The sequence below is a fragment of the Brachypodium distachyon genome, chromosome 2 (genome assembly GCF_000005505.3).
Source record: "Brachypodium distachyon strain Bd21 chromosome 2, Brachypodium_distachyon_v3.0, whole genome shotgun sequence".
Lineage (NCBI taxonomy): Eukaryota > Viridiplantae > Streptophyta > Magnoliopsida > Poales > Poaceae > Brachypodium > Brachypodium distachyon.
The window spans coordinates 37,108,540-37,124,646 of record NC_016132.3 but is presented as its reverse complement, the minus strand read 5'-3'; the positions used below and the strand labels follow the sequence as shown (position 1 = coordinate 37,124,646).

The 16,107-nt window shown below is 45.5% G+C and overlaps 3 protein-coding genes and 1 long non-coding RNA gene across 4 annotated transcripts; 3 read left to right on the top strand and 1 right to left on the bottom strand.

Annotated features, from left to right (window-relative positions):
- The first annotated feature begins 1,620 nt into the window (after positions 1–1,620).
- LOC100829087 (uncharacterized abhydrolase domain-containing protein DDB_G0269086) lies at positions 1,621–3,024 on the top strand. Its single transcript, XM_010233451.3, has 2 exons — positions 1,621–2,548; positions 2,630–3,024. The coding sequence occupies exons 1-2, from the start codon at positions 1,738–1,740 to the stop codon at positions 2,689–2,691; spliced, it is 873 nt and encodes a 290-aa protein (XP_010231753.1). The 5' UTR covers positions 1,621–1,737; the 3' UTR covers positions 2,692–3,024.
- A 2,253-nt stretch (positions 3,025–5,277) lies between these two features.
- On the top strand, positions 5,278–11,245 carry LOC100828784 (uncharacterized aarF domain-containing protein kinase At5g05200, chloroplastic). Its single transcript, XM_003566558.4, has 11 exons — positions 5,278–5,459; positions 5,620–5,761; positions 6,004–6,146; positions 6,611–6,724; positions 7,222–7,410; positions 7,492–7,647; positions 9,182–9,447; positions 9,570–9,667; positions 9,885–10,063; positions 10,337–10,447; positions 10,832–11,245. Exons 1-11 carry the CDS (start codon positions 5,382–5,384, stop codon positions 11,000–11,002), a joined length of 1,647 nt encoding a protein of 548 aa, XP_003566606.1. The 5' UTR covers positions 5,278–5,381; the 3' UTR covers positions 11,003–11,245.
- Positions 7,654–8,958, top strand: LOC106866113. The gene is made up of 2 exons (XR_001406047.2): positions 7,654–8,035; positions 8,096–8,958. It is a non-coding gene; the product is annotated as an uncharacterized LOC106866113 (long non-coding RNA).
- Positions 11,246–11,325: 80 nt separating the features above from the next.
- On the bottom strand, positions 11,326–15,968 carry LOC100828484. Its single transcript, XM_003566557.4, has 6 exons — positions 15,641–15,968; positions 14,542–14,813; positions 13,605–14,256; positions 13,311–13,510; positions 12,994–13,238; positions 11,326–12,863 (listed from the first exon to the last, which is right to left on the bottom strand). The coding sequence occupies exons 2-6, from the start codon at positions 14,811–14,813 to the stop codon at positions 11,542–11,544; spliced, it is 2,691 nt and encodes an 896-aa protein (XP_003566605.1). The 5' UTR covers positions 15,641–15,968; the 3' UTR covers positions 11,326–11,541.
- Between the last annotated feature and the right edge of the window lie 139 nt (positions 15,969–16,107).

Below are 16,107 nucleotides of genomic sequence, written 5' to 3'. Positions count from 1 at the left end.
ATACGATGCCGTCTGATACTTTGATATACTTTGTGAGTACTATCTTGCAGAGTATCAAATATGGCCATTTATCTTTTCTTTTTTACTTAGGTTTGCTATTCACCTCGGCGCCACGTCAGTATAACCACGTAAGAATGATGATTTTTTGTGTGGTTATATTTTTACATATAGAACTGTCATCGCAAAACGTGGTATAGAGCCGATAAAACATTTGTTCTTGCATTCTCGTTGGCAGGGTTGACACTAAGGGTTAGAGATAAGGAATAAGATGAATGGATGATGAACCACGATGCCATGGTTGAGGAGGATGGGTTGCGGGCGATAGGTCTGTAACGCGCATCATGTGCTCATGTTAATAGGTCAAATTGGGCGGTGATGCGATATTGCTTGTTGGTTGTAGAGGCTACTAGCAAATGTAAAATCACCACATGCAATCCACCCGTCCCCTCTCCGTCTCTTCCTCTGGAAACCGCGATCACCGCCGCAAACCCGTCAGTAATCCAACACCCACCGTGTATTTTTTTCTTAATCATCACACCTAGCCGTAATCGTACCTTCACCGCCAGCATCCCTGCAAGGCCTCCCGCCTTGTCCCGGCACGACAATGCTTATCATCATGGTTTTTGAGTCGGCGACTTCGAGCCGGTGCGGTGATGGCGGCTTGCTGCTGCGACCCGATTAGCAGAGTAAGTCGCCCGATTCGTCGGCTAGGACCGGGACTTTCTCCGACCAGTCGTGCGATTAGGAACACCAATACTAGCGAGTCGCGACTAGACTTGGAGAATAAGGTGAGGGGGGGAGAGAGAGAATAGAGCTGCAGTGGTGGCGCTGACCATTGGTGCGAGACTGCGAGGTGAAAGAGAAGAAGACGTGGGGGAGGAGAGAAGGGTGGAGAGGCGGCTGCGAGACTTGGAGAGAAGAGAGTACGTTACAACCCTCAAGTCATCACGGACGGTTTAGATGACTTCCAGATGGCTGGACGGTATGGATGGTTAGATGAAAGTTAGGGTTTTTAGATGGGGCCTTCATGGGGCGGGTATGGCTTCCGTACACTTCATACCAGCGCGGCGCCTCCTTCTTCCTCGAGATGTCTTCTTCCTCGAGGTATCAAGACGACGGCCCTGCCATGGCAGACCTTCCATCTTCCTCCCTGATCTCTCCTTCAGGCTCCACCACCTCGGTGACTATGCAATCGAGCCTCCCTCTACCACAACACAACCTCCTCCCTTGCCTCTCATACTCTCTGCTAAATCCCACCCGATTACTAAGCTCGACTTGAGTTGATTAGTCCAGTCTCCTAGTCTCTGCTGAGGCGTGACTCGACTCGACGACTTAAAAATCATGCGTATCATACAAACCGCTTTACAGGTCTAGATGAAAGAAGTCAACATTACGGTCTTGATTTAAAAATACAACAAATTCAGGGAAAGAAAAAACTCAACCCAGCCACACACCCATTATATTTTTCTTTAAAAACAAAACAAATTCAGGGAAAAAGAATATGTTTTGGCTTGTTTAGTCCCAGCATACCTCACTCGCTCGGTCTCCTGTCTCCACCGCTGCGAAAGCGCAGACAGAAAACCGGAAATGTTTTTCCTCTTCCATTTCATAAAGGACAAGAAAGAGAGAAAAGAAAACAGAGAAATCCCAGGAGCCGTTCGGTTTGGGCGGCGTTGCGTTGTCTTCCCCATCAGAAAACCCTAATCTTCCCCTCCTCCTCCTCCCCCTCTCGCCGCCATGACGCCCCCCTTCCGCCCGTCCCCGACCTCCGCCGTGCCCCCGCACCGCGGCTGCGTGGGTGACCACTGCGCCTCGGGCCGCGACGCCTGGCCGCTCCACCAGGTCCGCCACGACGGCGTCTTCTGCCGCCTCTGCTCCTCCTGCGTCCTCCTCTACCACCCCTCCGCCTTCTGCTCCGCCTGCCTCCACCTCCTCTCCCCCACAAACCCAAACCCCGCCGCCCGCCCCGACCCGGCCTTCGCCCCGCCGGGCCCCACCGCGCCCTGCTCCGGCTGCGGCCTCGCCGTCGCCCACCTCTCCTGCGTCCCGGACCCGGCCTCCTTCCTCTGCGCCCCCTGCGCCGCCGCCGAGGAAGGCCGCCCCTTCTCCTACGCGCCCGCGGGGCGCCGCGTCCTCGACGAGCGCGCCGCGCGCGTGCTCCTAATCGCCGCCCGCCTCGCGCACGAGTCCGTCGCCCGCGCCGCCGCCGCCGCCCGCGCCGAGGCCGACCGCTGCGTCGCGGAGGCCGCCGCCGCCAGGAAGCGCTCCCGGGAGATGCTCGACGCCGCCTTCCGCGCGCTCGAGGAGGAGGCCAAGCAAGCCAAGATCGCCAAGCTAGCCAAGCCTGCCCCCGCACCCCCGGCTCCGCCCCCGCCCCCGCCCAAGAAGAAGACTCCCAAGAGCAGCGAGGCCAACAGGGACAGGGACAAGATGCTCAAGTTCAACGCCATGCAGCAGCCCGCGCTGGCCTTCGCCGCCGTCGCGGCCGCCGCCGCTAGCTCCATGCCTTCGAGGGAGGACAAAAAACAGACGAAACATGATACACAAGGTGAATAATATCCACTGAACAATTGCAAAATGAGCAGCCAATAGTTCTCTGCATTAACCAGCATATATATGATTCTTACAGGTTCCGTGGATGCTCCAGCGGATGGTGAACCGAAGGTGCTCTTTGGGACATTGCAATCGTAAGATTGGGGGTGGTATCACAATCATCTTTGTTGTAGCTAAGCGTTCCGTCGTTCCGACAAGGAACCGTGAGTTCTGGCCTTCTGGGGTAGTTTATGCCTGCTTGAATATAAGAATCCCCATATTGGAGAGTCTTTGCCGTAAATTCTAGCCTTGACATGTTATATGATCCTGTTATCTATGTAATGTAGCTGCTTCGCTTCATGTCTCATATTCGTTATTATTGCTCTTTGAGATGATAATTGTCCGGTGTTCAGACTTGTAGATTGAGAAAACATGGTGATAAAACTTTTTTTTCCTGATTCAGAAACCTTTGTGAGTCAAATGTTATTCTTCCGAGCTATCGTACAATTTCTCCCTTTTTTTTGTCATCTGGCGTAAACCTTGTTGAATGTGCAAGTTCTTTTCCGAGATTGGGGAAATGCATAGTGGTTTTGTGATCTTTTCCCCCATTTCCAGTACACAATGGAGATTAAAAAAAAGTAGGCAGGCAGTGCATAGTACGACTCTATGAACATTACTTGGTCTGATGGCTTTTGCATTTGCCCTTGGTTGAACATGTACAGATCTCTACGTCCTTGCGCAGCACATCCAAATGCTGTCTGTATTTGAGCACCCTTTCAGCCATGCAAAATCTTGCTGTAACATTTTATCAGGTTCTTCATGGCTTCTGATTGGGCATGTCTCACTGACTGTTTGTAAATAATTCTAAGGGCCTCTCCAATAGTGTTCAGGGCAGAGGTCTGGACCTCCTCATTGTCATTTAGCTTCTACATGATCATCATTTTTCTTCCATGCAAACATAGTACTCTATCAGTTTCATAATTCTTGTCGTTGTTTGTTTTAAGTCGTTGTTTTAGGACAAGAATTATGGGAAGAAGGGAGTAGCAATTAAAAACTGAGAGTTGAGGCTCGGTCAAATTGCGGAGTAGTACAACTGTTGAGATGTGTCTTTGTTCCTTCGCTTTCGTTTCGCCGGTGAAGGCAGGCACAGATTGTCTGACACTCGATCTCGAATCTCGCGGGAAAATAAAACGGTTGCATAGAATTTGAAACCAAAACACGATGCACGACACGCATATTTGTTGGTACTCTTTTTTTTGGCAGTTCACACGGCTCTCGCACATGTCTAGATCATCAGTTTGATCAGCGAAACATATAAATCGACGAGCCATGTAAGAAAAAAGGATGGAACAGAAGGCGAATGTTCGCTCCCTCGTCATTTGGCGCGACGTGTAATGTTGTCTTACACACAGAATTAAAGTTGCCATCCCTATAAAACTAAAGTTGCCACCCTCGTCGAATTAAACTCCACGTCCTAGCCTTCTGGCACGACGGGGTGAAGTTGCCACCCGTACAAAACTAGCATTACCAGCCTCACAGACCAAAGTTGTTATGCCTACAGAGTTGAAGTTGCTATGCCATAGAACTGAAGTTGTGACCCCAAGACACGTTGCGCGATCTTAGAAGTTGCCACGCCAAAGAAATGAAGTTGTGACCCCACAAGACACGTTGCGCGATCTCTCAAGATGGCAATGGATAGTTAAAATGTGGATATCGATGGATATCCAGCTCATGGATCGCGGATATGGATCGGCTTTTCGATCCATGGATATCCACGCATGGATACCCGCCAACTTGTGGAGCGAGCACGGATATCATATTTGATCCACGCATATCCACGCATGGATACCTGCCAACTTGTGGAGTGGGCACGGATATCATATTTGATCCATGGATATCCATGGGTACCCGGTATTTATTAAAATAAATAAATTACTGACATGTGAATACACTACTCGATAGATGTATTTTCGTTACTGCAATAAAGTACAACTTATACAAATCCACATTACTTATTTCGGGACGGAGAGAGTACTTCGTAATTTTATATGGTCTTTCGGTTAATATAGATTATAAATCGGTGATCGGTCCTCCACATAACTTTCATCTATTGAGGTATTTTGAGCAGCAATATCTTATTTTTTGATTATTATTATTATTGTTGAACACAAAGTAATATATATATATATATATTTAGTAATCCAATGAGTTTTTGCATAGTTATGCATATGATTTTTTTGCCGTGCAAACTCCGCCACACCTTAAAATTTATCCTGGGTCCGCCACAAATTTGAGTCATTTAATATTGAATGGAGGGAGTATATTGCATGGATATGGATAATCCATGGATAGCCGGCTACCCGCTGGATATGAACGTGGATATTGTTTTGCATACATGGATATTTTCGTTGATGGATAGTTGGTCTGACGATGGATATGGTATGGGTCTGATTTGGTCGACCCGTCCAGACCCGTCCCGTTGCCATTCTGAGCGATCTCAGGCCCAATCTTCTCAATCGAATCACCAGTAGATCGTTTGTTCCGATAGACTAAAGAGCAAATCGTTCGCCCAATATAAGTTCCGAAAAGAAAAAACTCGTGTTTGATCGGTGGTCGGTGTAGTTCTAGCAGAGCAAAAGGCCCTGGCGGCTACACGTGTCGCGCCCTCGGCCCCTACACGCGTCAAGGCTCGGGACCTGGGACTTCCACGCTTCTTCCCCCACTTCACACATCTCGCGCGCTCGCTCCCCAAGTCGAGGAGGCCACTCCAGCAAGGTCCAAAATCCAAACCCCGATAGCCGCCGTCTTCGCCGGCGAGCAGCCGCCCACCCACCCATCCCGCGTCACCGATGGCGGCCGCGCGGGGCGCCGCCTTGTCACGGCCCACCATCCTCCTCCTCCAGCAGCACCACCGCAGCCTCCACCAGGTCAGTACCCCGCTCAACCCCTCCCCTCCCGTTCCCCATCTCACCCCCCGCAAGCTAGCCGCAGGAGCGTCTCACGCCACCGTCCCCGGGCTCGCGTTTCCGGCGTGAGGGAGTCCTGCCGTGGATTGATTCGCGGGCGTTTTTGTTGGCCTTGTCGCAGGTTCCAGCCGTCGGGGGAGGCTTGCTGAGGGTGGGCGCCGGACGACGACGGGTCCGGGCCGCAGGGGTTAGGGTTCGCGCGCGCTACTCCTCCTCCTCCCCCTCCCAGGCCCAACCCCAGGACTTCCCCAGTCGCCTCCAAGGTAATCCAATCAATCAATCAATCCGCTGGTCCAATAATTATTTCGCACCCTGCGGAAAATGGTGATTTCCATACGACTACGAGTGGTTGTGAAAAATGGGAATAGTGTGCTGTGCTGTTGAGAGTGTGGAGTGCTCGGTGTAAGGTGGACGAGTGGTTCTCTAAGGCCGATTTTAGGGCGGAGTAATCTATGAGAAACTAACTAACCTTTGGGGCATCCGATTTTAAATTTTGTAAGTGCAGATAGAGCTGGTGAATTGCCTAAATTGGTCGAGGATCTTCTCCAGACGTCGATTAGCACGGGGCCTCGAGGTGCCTTTAGGATGGCGCAAGGGATCCAGGCTGTCCTTGGGGTTGGTGGGGAGTGGCTAAATGACTTCTCAAAGGTTATTTCTCGTTTTATCCTTCTCTTGTCTTTGTGAATCTTGGTGCGTCTGAAAATATAAATGCTCCTGTGAGTTGTGACATCCAAAAAAGACAGATCATACACCCAGTTGCAGACCGATGCATATACTGCGTTTTCTGATGCATTTAGTGGCATAAAATTGATCCTACAGGCATAACTTGTAACTCTGTTATGCATCAGGAACAAAGCTGTATATAGATGAGTCCATATGATCCTGGTTAGTTCATTGTGACTTGTAAGATCACATCCATGTGCTGAAATACTGATGGGTTGAGTTGGGTTAGGTTGCAACCTGTAACGAAAACTAGTAAGGCATGGTTGGAGTGAAGCTTGATCCTTTTAGAAGACGATGATGTTAGCTTTGTGTTGGTTAAGTAATATGGTTGTTTATCAATGGTTTTTGTTTCAGCACAAACATAATACTGTGCTGATAATCTAATGCAGACAGCTAACACATCAGCCGGAATTCCAGCTCAGATGCGGCTTGGTTTGCTTTCTCCTCTTTACCTCAGAAGGCTTTTTGAACGCATGGGTGCAACTTATATCAAGCTTGGTCAGGTATGGACATGTTTGTACATTATACTGTCACATCAACTGCAATCTGTGTTATGCGTCCAAAATTAATGTCATGTCTTCACATGTATTTCTCTGTCCTATTTGTAAGACCTTTCCAAAACGTCTTATACAGGGAACTGGGAGTATTAGCTAGTGATCTATGCGGGTGAAAAGAAAATCTTGACTCTGGTTTACTGGAGTTGACAGTGTGCACATAGTAGTACCTACTTGATTGTACAACCGGGAATGAAAATATACATGCCAAACTTCTAAACACCTAATGAAGTTTTTTTTAGAAAAAGAGGGCATAGCCCCTGTTCCATTCATCCACCTAATGAAGATTAGAACATTGAAGGAGAGCATAATGCAAATTTGAGAAACATGTGAGCCTTTTGGAGGTGGTGTTTTGGGCAGGTGCCGAGAGGGTGTCTGTCTTCCATGCTTTGTTTTCATAACCATATGTTGATTCCGCATAGTTAACTGACTTCGTGGTTGTGCAGTTCATAGCGTCTGCACCAACTTTCTTCCCTGCAGAATATGTTGAAGAATTCCAGAACTGCTTTGACCGAGCACCAGCTGTTCCATATAGTGAGATTGAGTCAATATTGCGTGAGGAGTTGCAGCGGCCATTGGATAGTGTATATGAATACATCGATCCCGTGCCAATAGCCTCTGCTTCAATAGCACAGGTGTCTGTCTATAACATCTGAATCACATTCTAGTTCTACAGCATAGCATCGAAGTATTGAAATGACTTTATTATCATCCAGGTTCATGCGGCTAGGTTGAAGAGCTCTCAGAAGGATGTGGTCATTAAAGTCTTAAAGCCTGGTATTGAAGATACTTTGGTTGCCGATCTGAATTTTATCTATGTCGTTGCACGTGTTTTGGAGTTTTTAAACCCTGAATTAGAGAGGACATCACTGGTAAGATATCTCCTAATATATTTTCACATTAAAGGATATTCTTCACTCTTTCACAACCATAAAATTTGTTATTGAAATATGGGTTCTTTCTTTTTGAAGATTTGATATCCCCACTCTTGGCTAGCGTTTGATAATAGAGTATAATAACCCTAAAGTTTGTTGGCCTTTGATCTTTTCTTTATCACGAAACCCTTTAATGAACATGCAAAACTACAGCTTTGCCCTTCAGGTTGCGTTGTTCCCACTGAACGTGAGCATGGGGAGTATGGGGTTTGGTCCAGCCTCACTCCACTGGTTTTCTCTTTCTCAAAAGCAGAGAGCTTCAGTCTGTCTTGATCTACTTCTCTCAGTTTTAGTGCTCTATTCTCTTGATTCTTTTCATAAAATGGTTTGCCTGATGGTAAAACCTGCTGATGCATACATGAATTCCATATGCATGCATCAGCAGGTTTTACCTTCAAGAAAACTAGGGTTTAGGAGAGAAGAAGAAAAGGGGGGAACTATCTGCCTGATCATTGGAGGAAACACTGACCACCGGAGTGTGCCAGTGGTCTTTGCTGGTGTTTGCTTACGCAAAACACATGCATTGTTCAGGAGCAAAGGACATAGCCTAGTTCACTGCTACAGAAAATGGGTCCGAGGGCAAATTGTAACTTTCTTATAGGGCATGCACATGGGATGGGAAATAATTTTATTTCACAGAAGACCCCCTCTGGGGGGAAAGGTCATTGGCGGATGAACTTTGGGGATGCTATCAAAGGGTAGCCAAGTTTGGGGGAAATCATCAACCCCCCATTGTAAAATATTAAGTATGTATTCAGCCTTGTGTAGACCTTATCTTTTTCTGTGGAATAATCGTTGAACCAAGTGGTTCTTGGAGCACAAGAGGCAAAATTTCACCAAACTGAAGGTTGTGTGTGTTTTTGGACAAAAGGCCCGACGAAATCCTGTAAAGGTTGTTTGTGTGGTATAAACTAAATCAGTGTTTGTTTGATTATGCAGCTTGCAAAACATGCGATAAACAAACTTGCTCCCATGAGCGTATGCTTGTTTTGTTTTTTGGTGGCTGAGTCAAGATACTTGTGCTTGTAAGACTATTTGTTTGAATTTATTTTCTGACAGTCATGTAGCTGAGTATGAGAGTGAAGTTGGTAACTAAAGTAGCGTCATTACATTTAGGTGTTATCAAACAATACACTTAACACCAACAGATCTAGAGTACTGCCATTAATCTGAACATTACAATGGTGATTTTTTTTAGGAAGATACAATTAGGATTGTGTCCAGAAGGAAATTGATTCTGCAAACTCATCATATAATTATTTTCTCCATATAGATGAACATTTTCTTGTTCATGCTTGTCAAGATGACACATATAGCTTTGGGAAGTCATCTTCAAGTATGCTTTTCTATTTTCCGGAGTTCCGAAATTTGTGTCAATGAGTGAATTAGATAATGCAAATTGTAAGTATATAATTCACAAATCTTTGATGCACTGCCAAGTTTTTTAGATGCACTATTTTTAAAATTTTAGGTAGCTATCATCAAAGATATAAAGGAATCGATGCTTGAAGAAGTTGATTTTAGAAAAGAGGCTGTAAATATCGAGGCTTTCCAGAGATACCTAGAAGCAATGGGATTTGATAGGCAGGCCAAAGCTCCATTTGTGTATCAACACTGTAGCACAAAGCGTGTCTTAACTTTGGAAAGATTGTATGGAGTTCCGCTCACTGACCTTGATTCTATAAGGTCTCTTGTTCCTGATCCTGAGTTGACTTTAGTTACTGCACTCAATGTCTGGTATGTTCCACCAACTGTGCCAGTTTATCTTCTGATATAATAACCAATCTGCATAATTTTGCTGTGCTTGCCATTAGTCAAGTCTCGGTACTAGAATGTTGAAAAATGTGCATAATTTGCAGGTTTGGAAGCTTGATCTCGTGTGAATCCTTCCATGCTGATGTGCATGCAGGAAACCTATGGTTGCTTCGTGATGGACGTGTTGGATTTATTGATTTTGGTATGCTTTAAGACTTGACTTCATCCCTACAATTGTCCTACTATTGCCATGTTGACGGTCAATTATGTTAAACTTAGCCGAACATGCATCACATTAAACAATTTAGCTGGAGTCCTTACCTACCATACGCTAAATATCAAACATTCTCGCTGCTTAACTCATTAGCCATAACATCTTGTCAACAAAGTATAGTAATACTAGTTAATATGCTTAACAGGAATTGTTGGTAGAATATCCCCAAGGACTTGGGCTGCTATGGAGATCTTTCTGGCTTCTTTCGCGACGGAGGATTACAATGCTATGGCATCCGCCCTTTCTGAAATGGGAGCTACAGGGACTGATATAGATGTTGACTCTTTTGCAAGGGACTTACAAAAGATATTCTCATCAATACAGGTAATGTCCACCAACAGCAGTAGCATATTTGATTTGATATTTGAATGGCTTGATCGACCTTGTTGATTGTGGATATGGTGTGCTTTCATACAGCAACATTCTGTTGAAAATCCCAACGAACAGTTGCAAAACCTCAATTAGGATGTGTGGGCTTAGGCAGATGTATGCAGTAACGTTTGTAGCCAGGCTTGTATTTCTGTAATGCTGGACATCTTATGGTTACTAGTTTGTTTCACAGTGAACAATACTAATGCATTCTAATTTGCGGAGCAGGAGTTGGATACTGAAATCATAGTCGCAACAGCAAGAGGTTCTGACGCTACAGCTGTATCTGCTAATGTTGTTGTAGACGAGAGGCAGATGAATGCACTGTTTCTTGATCTGGTGAGCTTCCCTGATTTTCTGATCATGTCTGGAGCACAGAATGGTAGAACTACAAACAATTAAAAGAAACTATTCATAGTATCTAGCTGATAAGTTTATACACTAAATTCAGTAATTACATAGCCCTCTGCTTTGCAGTGCAAACTGGGAAGGCATGGGCTCTTTTCTAGGTTTTTTTTTTCTTTCGAAACATCTAAAAAAACATAGCTTCCCCCTGTGAAGGGTCAAATTTAAACTGGATGCTAAGCCGAGATGCACATGCTGTTTAATGTTTGGATTTTAAGTCACAGATTTGATCCCCAAGCAAACTGTGGAGCAGGTTATATTGTTCATGGAGAATAAATAAAAAAATAAAGCTAACATCTTTGTTGTTGCATCTCCCAGGTGAGGGTCAGTGAGTCGTATGGGCTGAAATTTCCCCGGGAGTTTGCTCTTCTCATGAAGCAGCTTCTGTATTTCGACCGGTACACAAGACTGCTGGCTCCCAGCATGAACATGCTGCGGGATGAGAGGATTAACATCACCACGAACCAGCAGACCAGAAGAATGGACTGAACATTCCAGTGTCCATCATTTGAGGATAGCTCTAATACAGGGACATGTATACAAGCTAGAATTTGTATAAATTCTTAAAACCAGCATAGAAGTGAATCACGTACAAGAAAACCTTGTACCAATTGCTCCTGTTAGTAGTGGAACTCGGGCAATTGATACTGCCAGTTTGGGAAAATGTAAAGCTGTACGTTGATATGATGTTAATTGAAGTAAAACTGGCTAGAGTGAACTGTTGATGTCCTAGATTTGGTTCAACTGTAATTCGTGTTGGGTTCCATGTGGCATGTGTTGTGCAGAATTTACCATGATTTCCTTATCTACTATAAGGACATAACAGGTTGATTTCCATGCTTGCCTAACAGATACATCGGCAGCTTACTAAATTCAACCGCTGCATCATAGTAATCTGAAGTTTTGATAGCTACAAATATATACAGACCTCCCAACACGCTGGGGGTTTCAGACAAGAAAGAGGAATAGCTTAAGGCGTCATGTCACTCGCACTTATCCCATCAACTAATCTAGCCTCAAAAGAAGAATCATTCAGTTCCAGAAGGCTGAGTGCTTTGCCGCGCTGCAGCTCCATCATCACCATCGCAAGTTTCTTTGCAGTCTCTTTCCTGACGAGCAGGGTTATCCTGATGGCACTCGAGTTCCGGCACACAAGTTGCTTGGCTGTTCTCAGTTTCAGAAAGTTGCACTATTTGTGTGGCTTCAGTTTCTTTGTCGCCATCAGAAGCTTGTGTAGCTGTAATTCCTTCATTGCCATCAGGAGATTCTCTGTGTTCGTTTTCCTCGTGAGCAGGACTATCCTGGCGGTGATTAGGTTCCTGCACACAAGTCACTTGACTGTTCTCAGTTTCAGAAGGTTGCGTGATCTGCGTCGCTGCAGTTTCTTCGTCCCCATCAGAACCTTGCATTGCTGTGGTTCCTTCATCACCGTTGCAAGTGTCTCTGCACTCTCCTTCCTGGCAAGTCGATCGACCGTTGTCAGTTTCAGAAGGTTGAATGATCTGCGTAGCTGTGGCAGCTTCATCTTCATCCAATGCTCCTCCAGACTTTCTTTTCTTGCAAGCAGGACTGTCCTGATCACTATCTACATCAATGGGAACTTCATCACCATCACCTGACACAGCTAGAGACTGACTAATTACAAATGCACCATTTGTAATGTTGGTTTCCAGAACACCGCATCCTCTGGGCTCACTGGTTGCCTGGGGATCCTTGAAAGCTGATGTATTTGGAGAACTGCGATTGGCAGCGCCAAACAATGCATCTAACTGTGTTCTAACAGAAACAGCCACTGCTATTGCATGGTCAGAAACCACAGAGTCACTCGGTGGGCAATGAACGACATTAGCCAGTGCCTGGTAATAGCGAAGTAGGGCCAAGGATGGTGGTGCCAATCCCCTGTCACGGCAAACCTTAGCCGACTTCATTGCATGTTTGCAAAGGTTTCCCTTCCTTGACCAGCTACAATCGCACAACGCAAGCTCAGAACCTGGGTTCAGTATGGCATGTGACTTCTCCTTGTCTTTCTGGCAGATCACTCTAGCACAATTGCCTTCGATGACAATGTCAGAATCTGGAATTTGCATTCCCTGCTGCCACTGGTTTGGGCCATTTTTCCACTCACTCCTCCAGTAACGAGAAAAGCTGTCCTTCCCAGAAAATTCATCCAACCAGTAGTAAGAATGAACTGTTGTACCCAACTTATGTACCAACCAATCTGCACGTTGGTAGATGCTTTCATCTGCCTCATTCAACAGCCGGAGTTTTAGCAGGTGACGGTAACTCTCAATTGCTGATGCTACCTCGGCAGTAGCCAATGGGGTGGCCTTCAAGACAGTTGTCCACGCCCCTGCAAGACATTGAGCAGTTGGCAGTAACAGATTAAACAGTCGAATGAGAGAACTCATAAAACACCCTCTAACAAGTAAAATCCAGATATGGCAAGTAAATCAGGGTACATGAAAGGGATATGGACCAACCAAGTCTTGGAAACCATATAGCTTTGAAGTAGTCCAAAAAGCCAGAGCAATCAACAAAATCTTCCAGGAAGGCTTGAAATAACTCCATATCACCATTTCCTCCGCAGATACTGGATATTACCTCTCCAAGTCGTTTAGCCAACATTGAACGCTTCTCAAAATCTGAACACTTGTTCATCAGATTTTTATGCCAAGCGTGCCGGACACGCCATAAGGTAATCAACACCGGGCATTGAAACACTTCCCTGTTCAGCATGCTACAGACTCAGGCAACACAACCCTGGGGAAGAGTACACTAATAGAGAGGCATCAGTTACCTTATAGTGCGCACATCGGTTAAGGGATCATCAATAATGAAGCCACCCAATTGCCATGTCGGATCTTTTGAGCGAACTCGATCATAAAGAGCACCCATCCATCTATATATTTCACCATGTGTAAAACTGGGAGTTATGATCCAAGCAACAGGAATTGCATTTTTCTGCTGGTCGAAAACAAGGATGCTATGTACAGGATACTGCAAAATGGTGAACAACAATGCTACTATGAAAACAAATCAAACTTTGAGATACTACAAAAACAAGAATGCAAGAGAAATGACATTGACAAACCTTTAACTTGTTTGTTCCAAACTTTGAATCGGAAGCCAGTAAACTGCGGTTACCATACTGAATCATCTGCTGTAGCTGCCAATCTGTCTGAATGCCCAAGACAAAAGCATCCTTATCTGAGAAATCTTCATAGAAAAATGTATACTCCTGGTGATTTTCAATCCACATGTTAATACTAACAGCATCGTCATCATCAAGTTCATAAACAGAACGCCGTATTTTCCTTTCCAGCCTCCTAACATATCTGTGAGTAAGAAGATCATCACGATTTGATGGTCCTCCTTGCCTTTCAACCATTTCATTATGTCTCTGCATTATAGTCTCGACAGGAATACCAACATGGAGTAAAGACATAACTTCAAGATGTAATTCATCAGATATGTAAGGTGCAAACATTGCTTTCGTCCCTATAGCCATCTTGTCCATGGGACCATGACAGGGTGTGCCTTTCTTATCTACATGCTTATTGTGGTTATATATCACAAGAGCCAATGATGGTTCAGCAATCAAACGCTTCACAATAAAATGACAAACACATCCCCTCTTTGTGTTAGGGCGACCAGCAGGTGTTTTTCTCTTTCCACAAGAGGACCTGCTAGGCCGGACAGCACCATTCTTTCTATAATCATCTGGGCCAAAAGAACACCAATACCTGCATCCAATGATGTCATCGCATCCATTAAACATTCTGTTTAAACTCTAGCATCTCTGTTTAAATTCTAGCATCTCAAAATGGAAACAGCTAAGGTAAAAAAAACTAGGAACAAACAACCAGCTACTCACACAATACATATGCAGTATAATAAAACAGCAGTGACCTTACTGCCCTTTGCTAAGAATATCTCAATTGCAAAGATAGAATACATTTCAGTTGACAAGATGAACAGGTTAAAAATATGCCTTAGTATAAACACTAGTCATGCCTCCATTTACTTACAAGATATACTCGAGTATCCCATCAACTTTCGGTTTGCAATTCATGGTCGGAGGACGCCTTCTCCGTGCTTCAACGTGGAATCTCGTCGGACATACTTTGTTGTTTGATTCTCCTCTGACAAAGTCGTTCACCCTGGAAAATGGAATGAGTGCAAGCCTGTCCATGGAGTCCTTCCAGCCCTCGACCATGGACCACGTGATCTCTGCTGCTGAAAACTCCAATGTGGTTGGGTTCTGAACTGGAAGGGTCAAAATTTCATCCCACCTGGTCATCTGCATACACATAATCACCAACAATAAAGAATAAAAACAGAGGCTCATGTCTATTTACACATAGATGGAGATGTTCAGGTCCATTCAAAGAGGACAGTATAGATGAAAGAGCTATGTGTGTTACAGTTAACTGCGGCTTTTAAAATTAATTGTGATTGCATACAACAAGAATGTAGTTGCATTCCAAATCCAAGAGAGCCATGCCCTTAAGCCATAGGAAACGGAAAAGTATGCAACCCCGGTTTAGTTCTTATGCTTAGATATGAATGATAATCAACCTAGTAGCTTGTCCATTGTTGTCCCTTTTATATGATTCAGAAAACGGTTTCCCAAACATAGCAATCAAGAAATAATCTCCCAAAAGTCCACAAAAGCAGAGACAAGTTTGGAATTATCATAAAACGTGTCTCTCTTTTGTATGACCTAGTACCGTGGGTGGCAGCATCCCCTGCTCCGGTAAACAGAGCACAGAGGTCCAAACAGCGTCCTTGGTTGAACCGTTAGAGGGCGTGTTGAACTTGTTATCATGTTGACATAAGCTTACCTTTTTGACAAGTCTCATATCTAAGCCTAGCCAGCCTACCTTACTTAATCTGCCCTCAGGCACCTGAGACGTTGTGATGTGATGACAGCTTTAGATTTATGCTTTTAACTAGTTGTTTTTATGATGCGGTCGTGACATGCATGTCCCAGACTAACTAATTCGAATTTAACCTCATGTACTAGAGAGAAAAGAGGTATTTTGTTAAGCATGAAGCTCAAATCTCCCGTACTGTTAATTCGATTCAACCTCAATGAGAAGAGAAGAACGTATTTAGGGCGTCTACCTTGAGAGCGGGAGGCGGCTGTTGGCGCGTGTCGCGAGGCCGACGAGGCCACCGGAGGTCGGGGGACGAGGCTGACGGCGTCGGCTGAGGTCGGGCACAGGCGTGGCGGCGGCGGCGGCGGTGATGGCGTCGCTGCAGCCGGAACGGGGCCGCGCGTGGGGCGGCAAGGGGAGGATGGCTCGCCGTCAGACGGCGGGAGCTGCTTGCGGGGGAGCAGGGGAGGTGAGGTGGCGGAGGCGGGCGGCGCACGAGGGTTTAGTTTAGGTCGGGTCCGTTGGGAGACTACTGGAGTCCGGAGAGAAGAGATGCCAACGGCTCGTGTGAGCTGTGTTGAGGACGCCGCAGGAGGGTTTTGGTTGAACTAATTCTGCAGGGGTTTTTTAGATGTAACTGCAAAATTTCATTTGTCAACGTTTGTTCAAAAAATCTGAGCAAATTTGGAAATAAGAATTTCTAAGTCGGCTTAA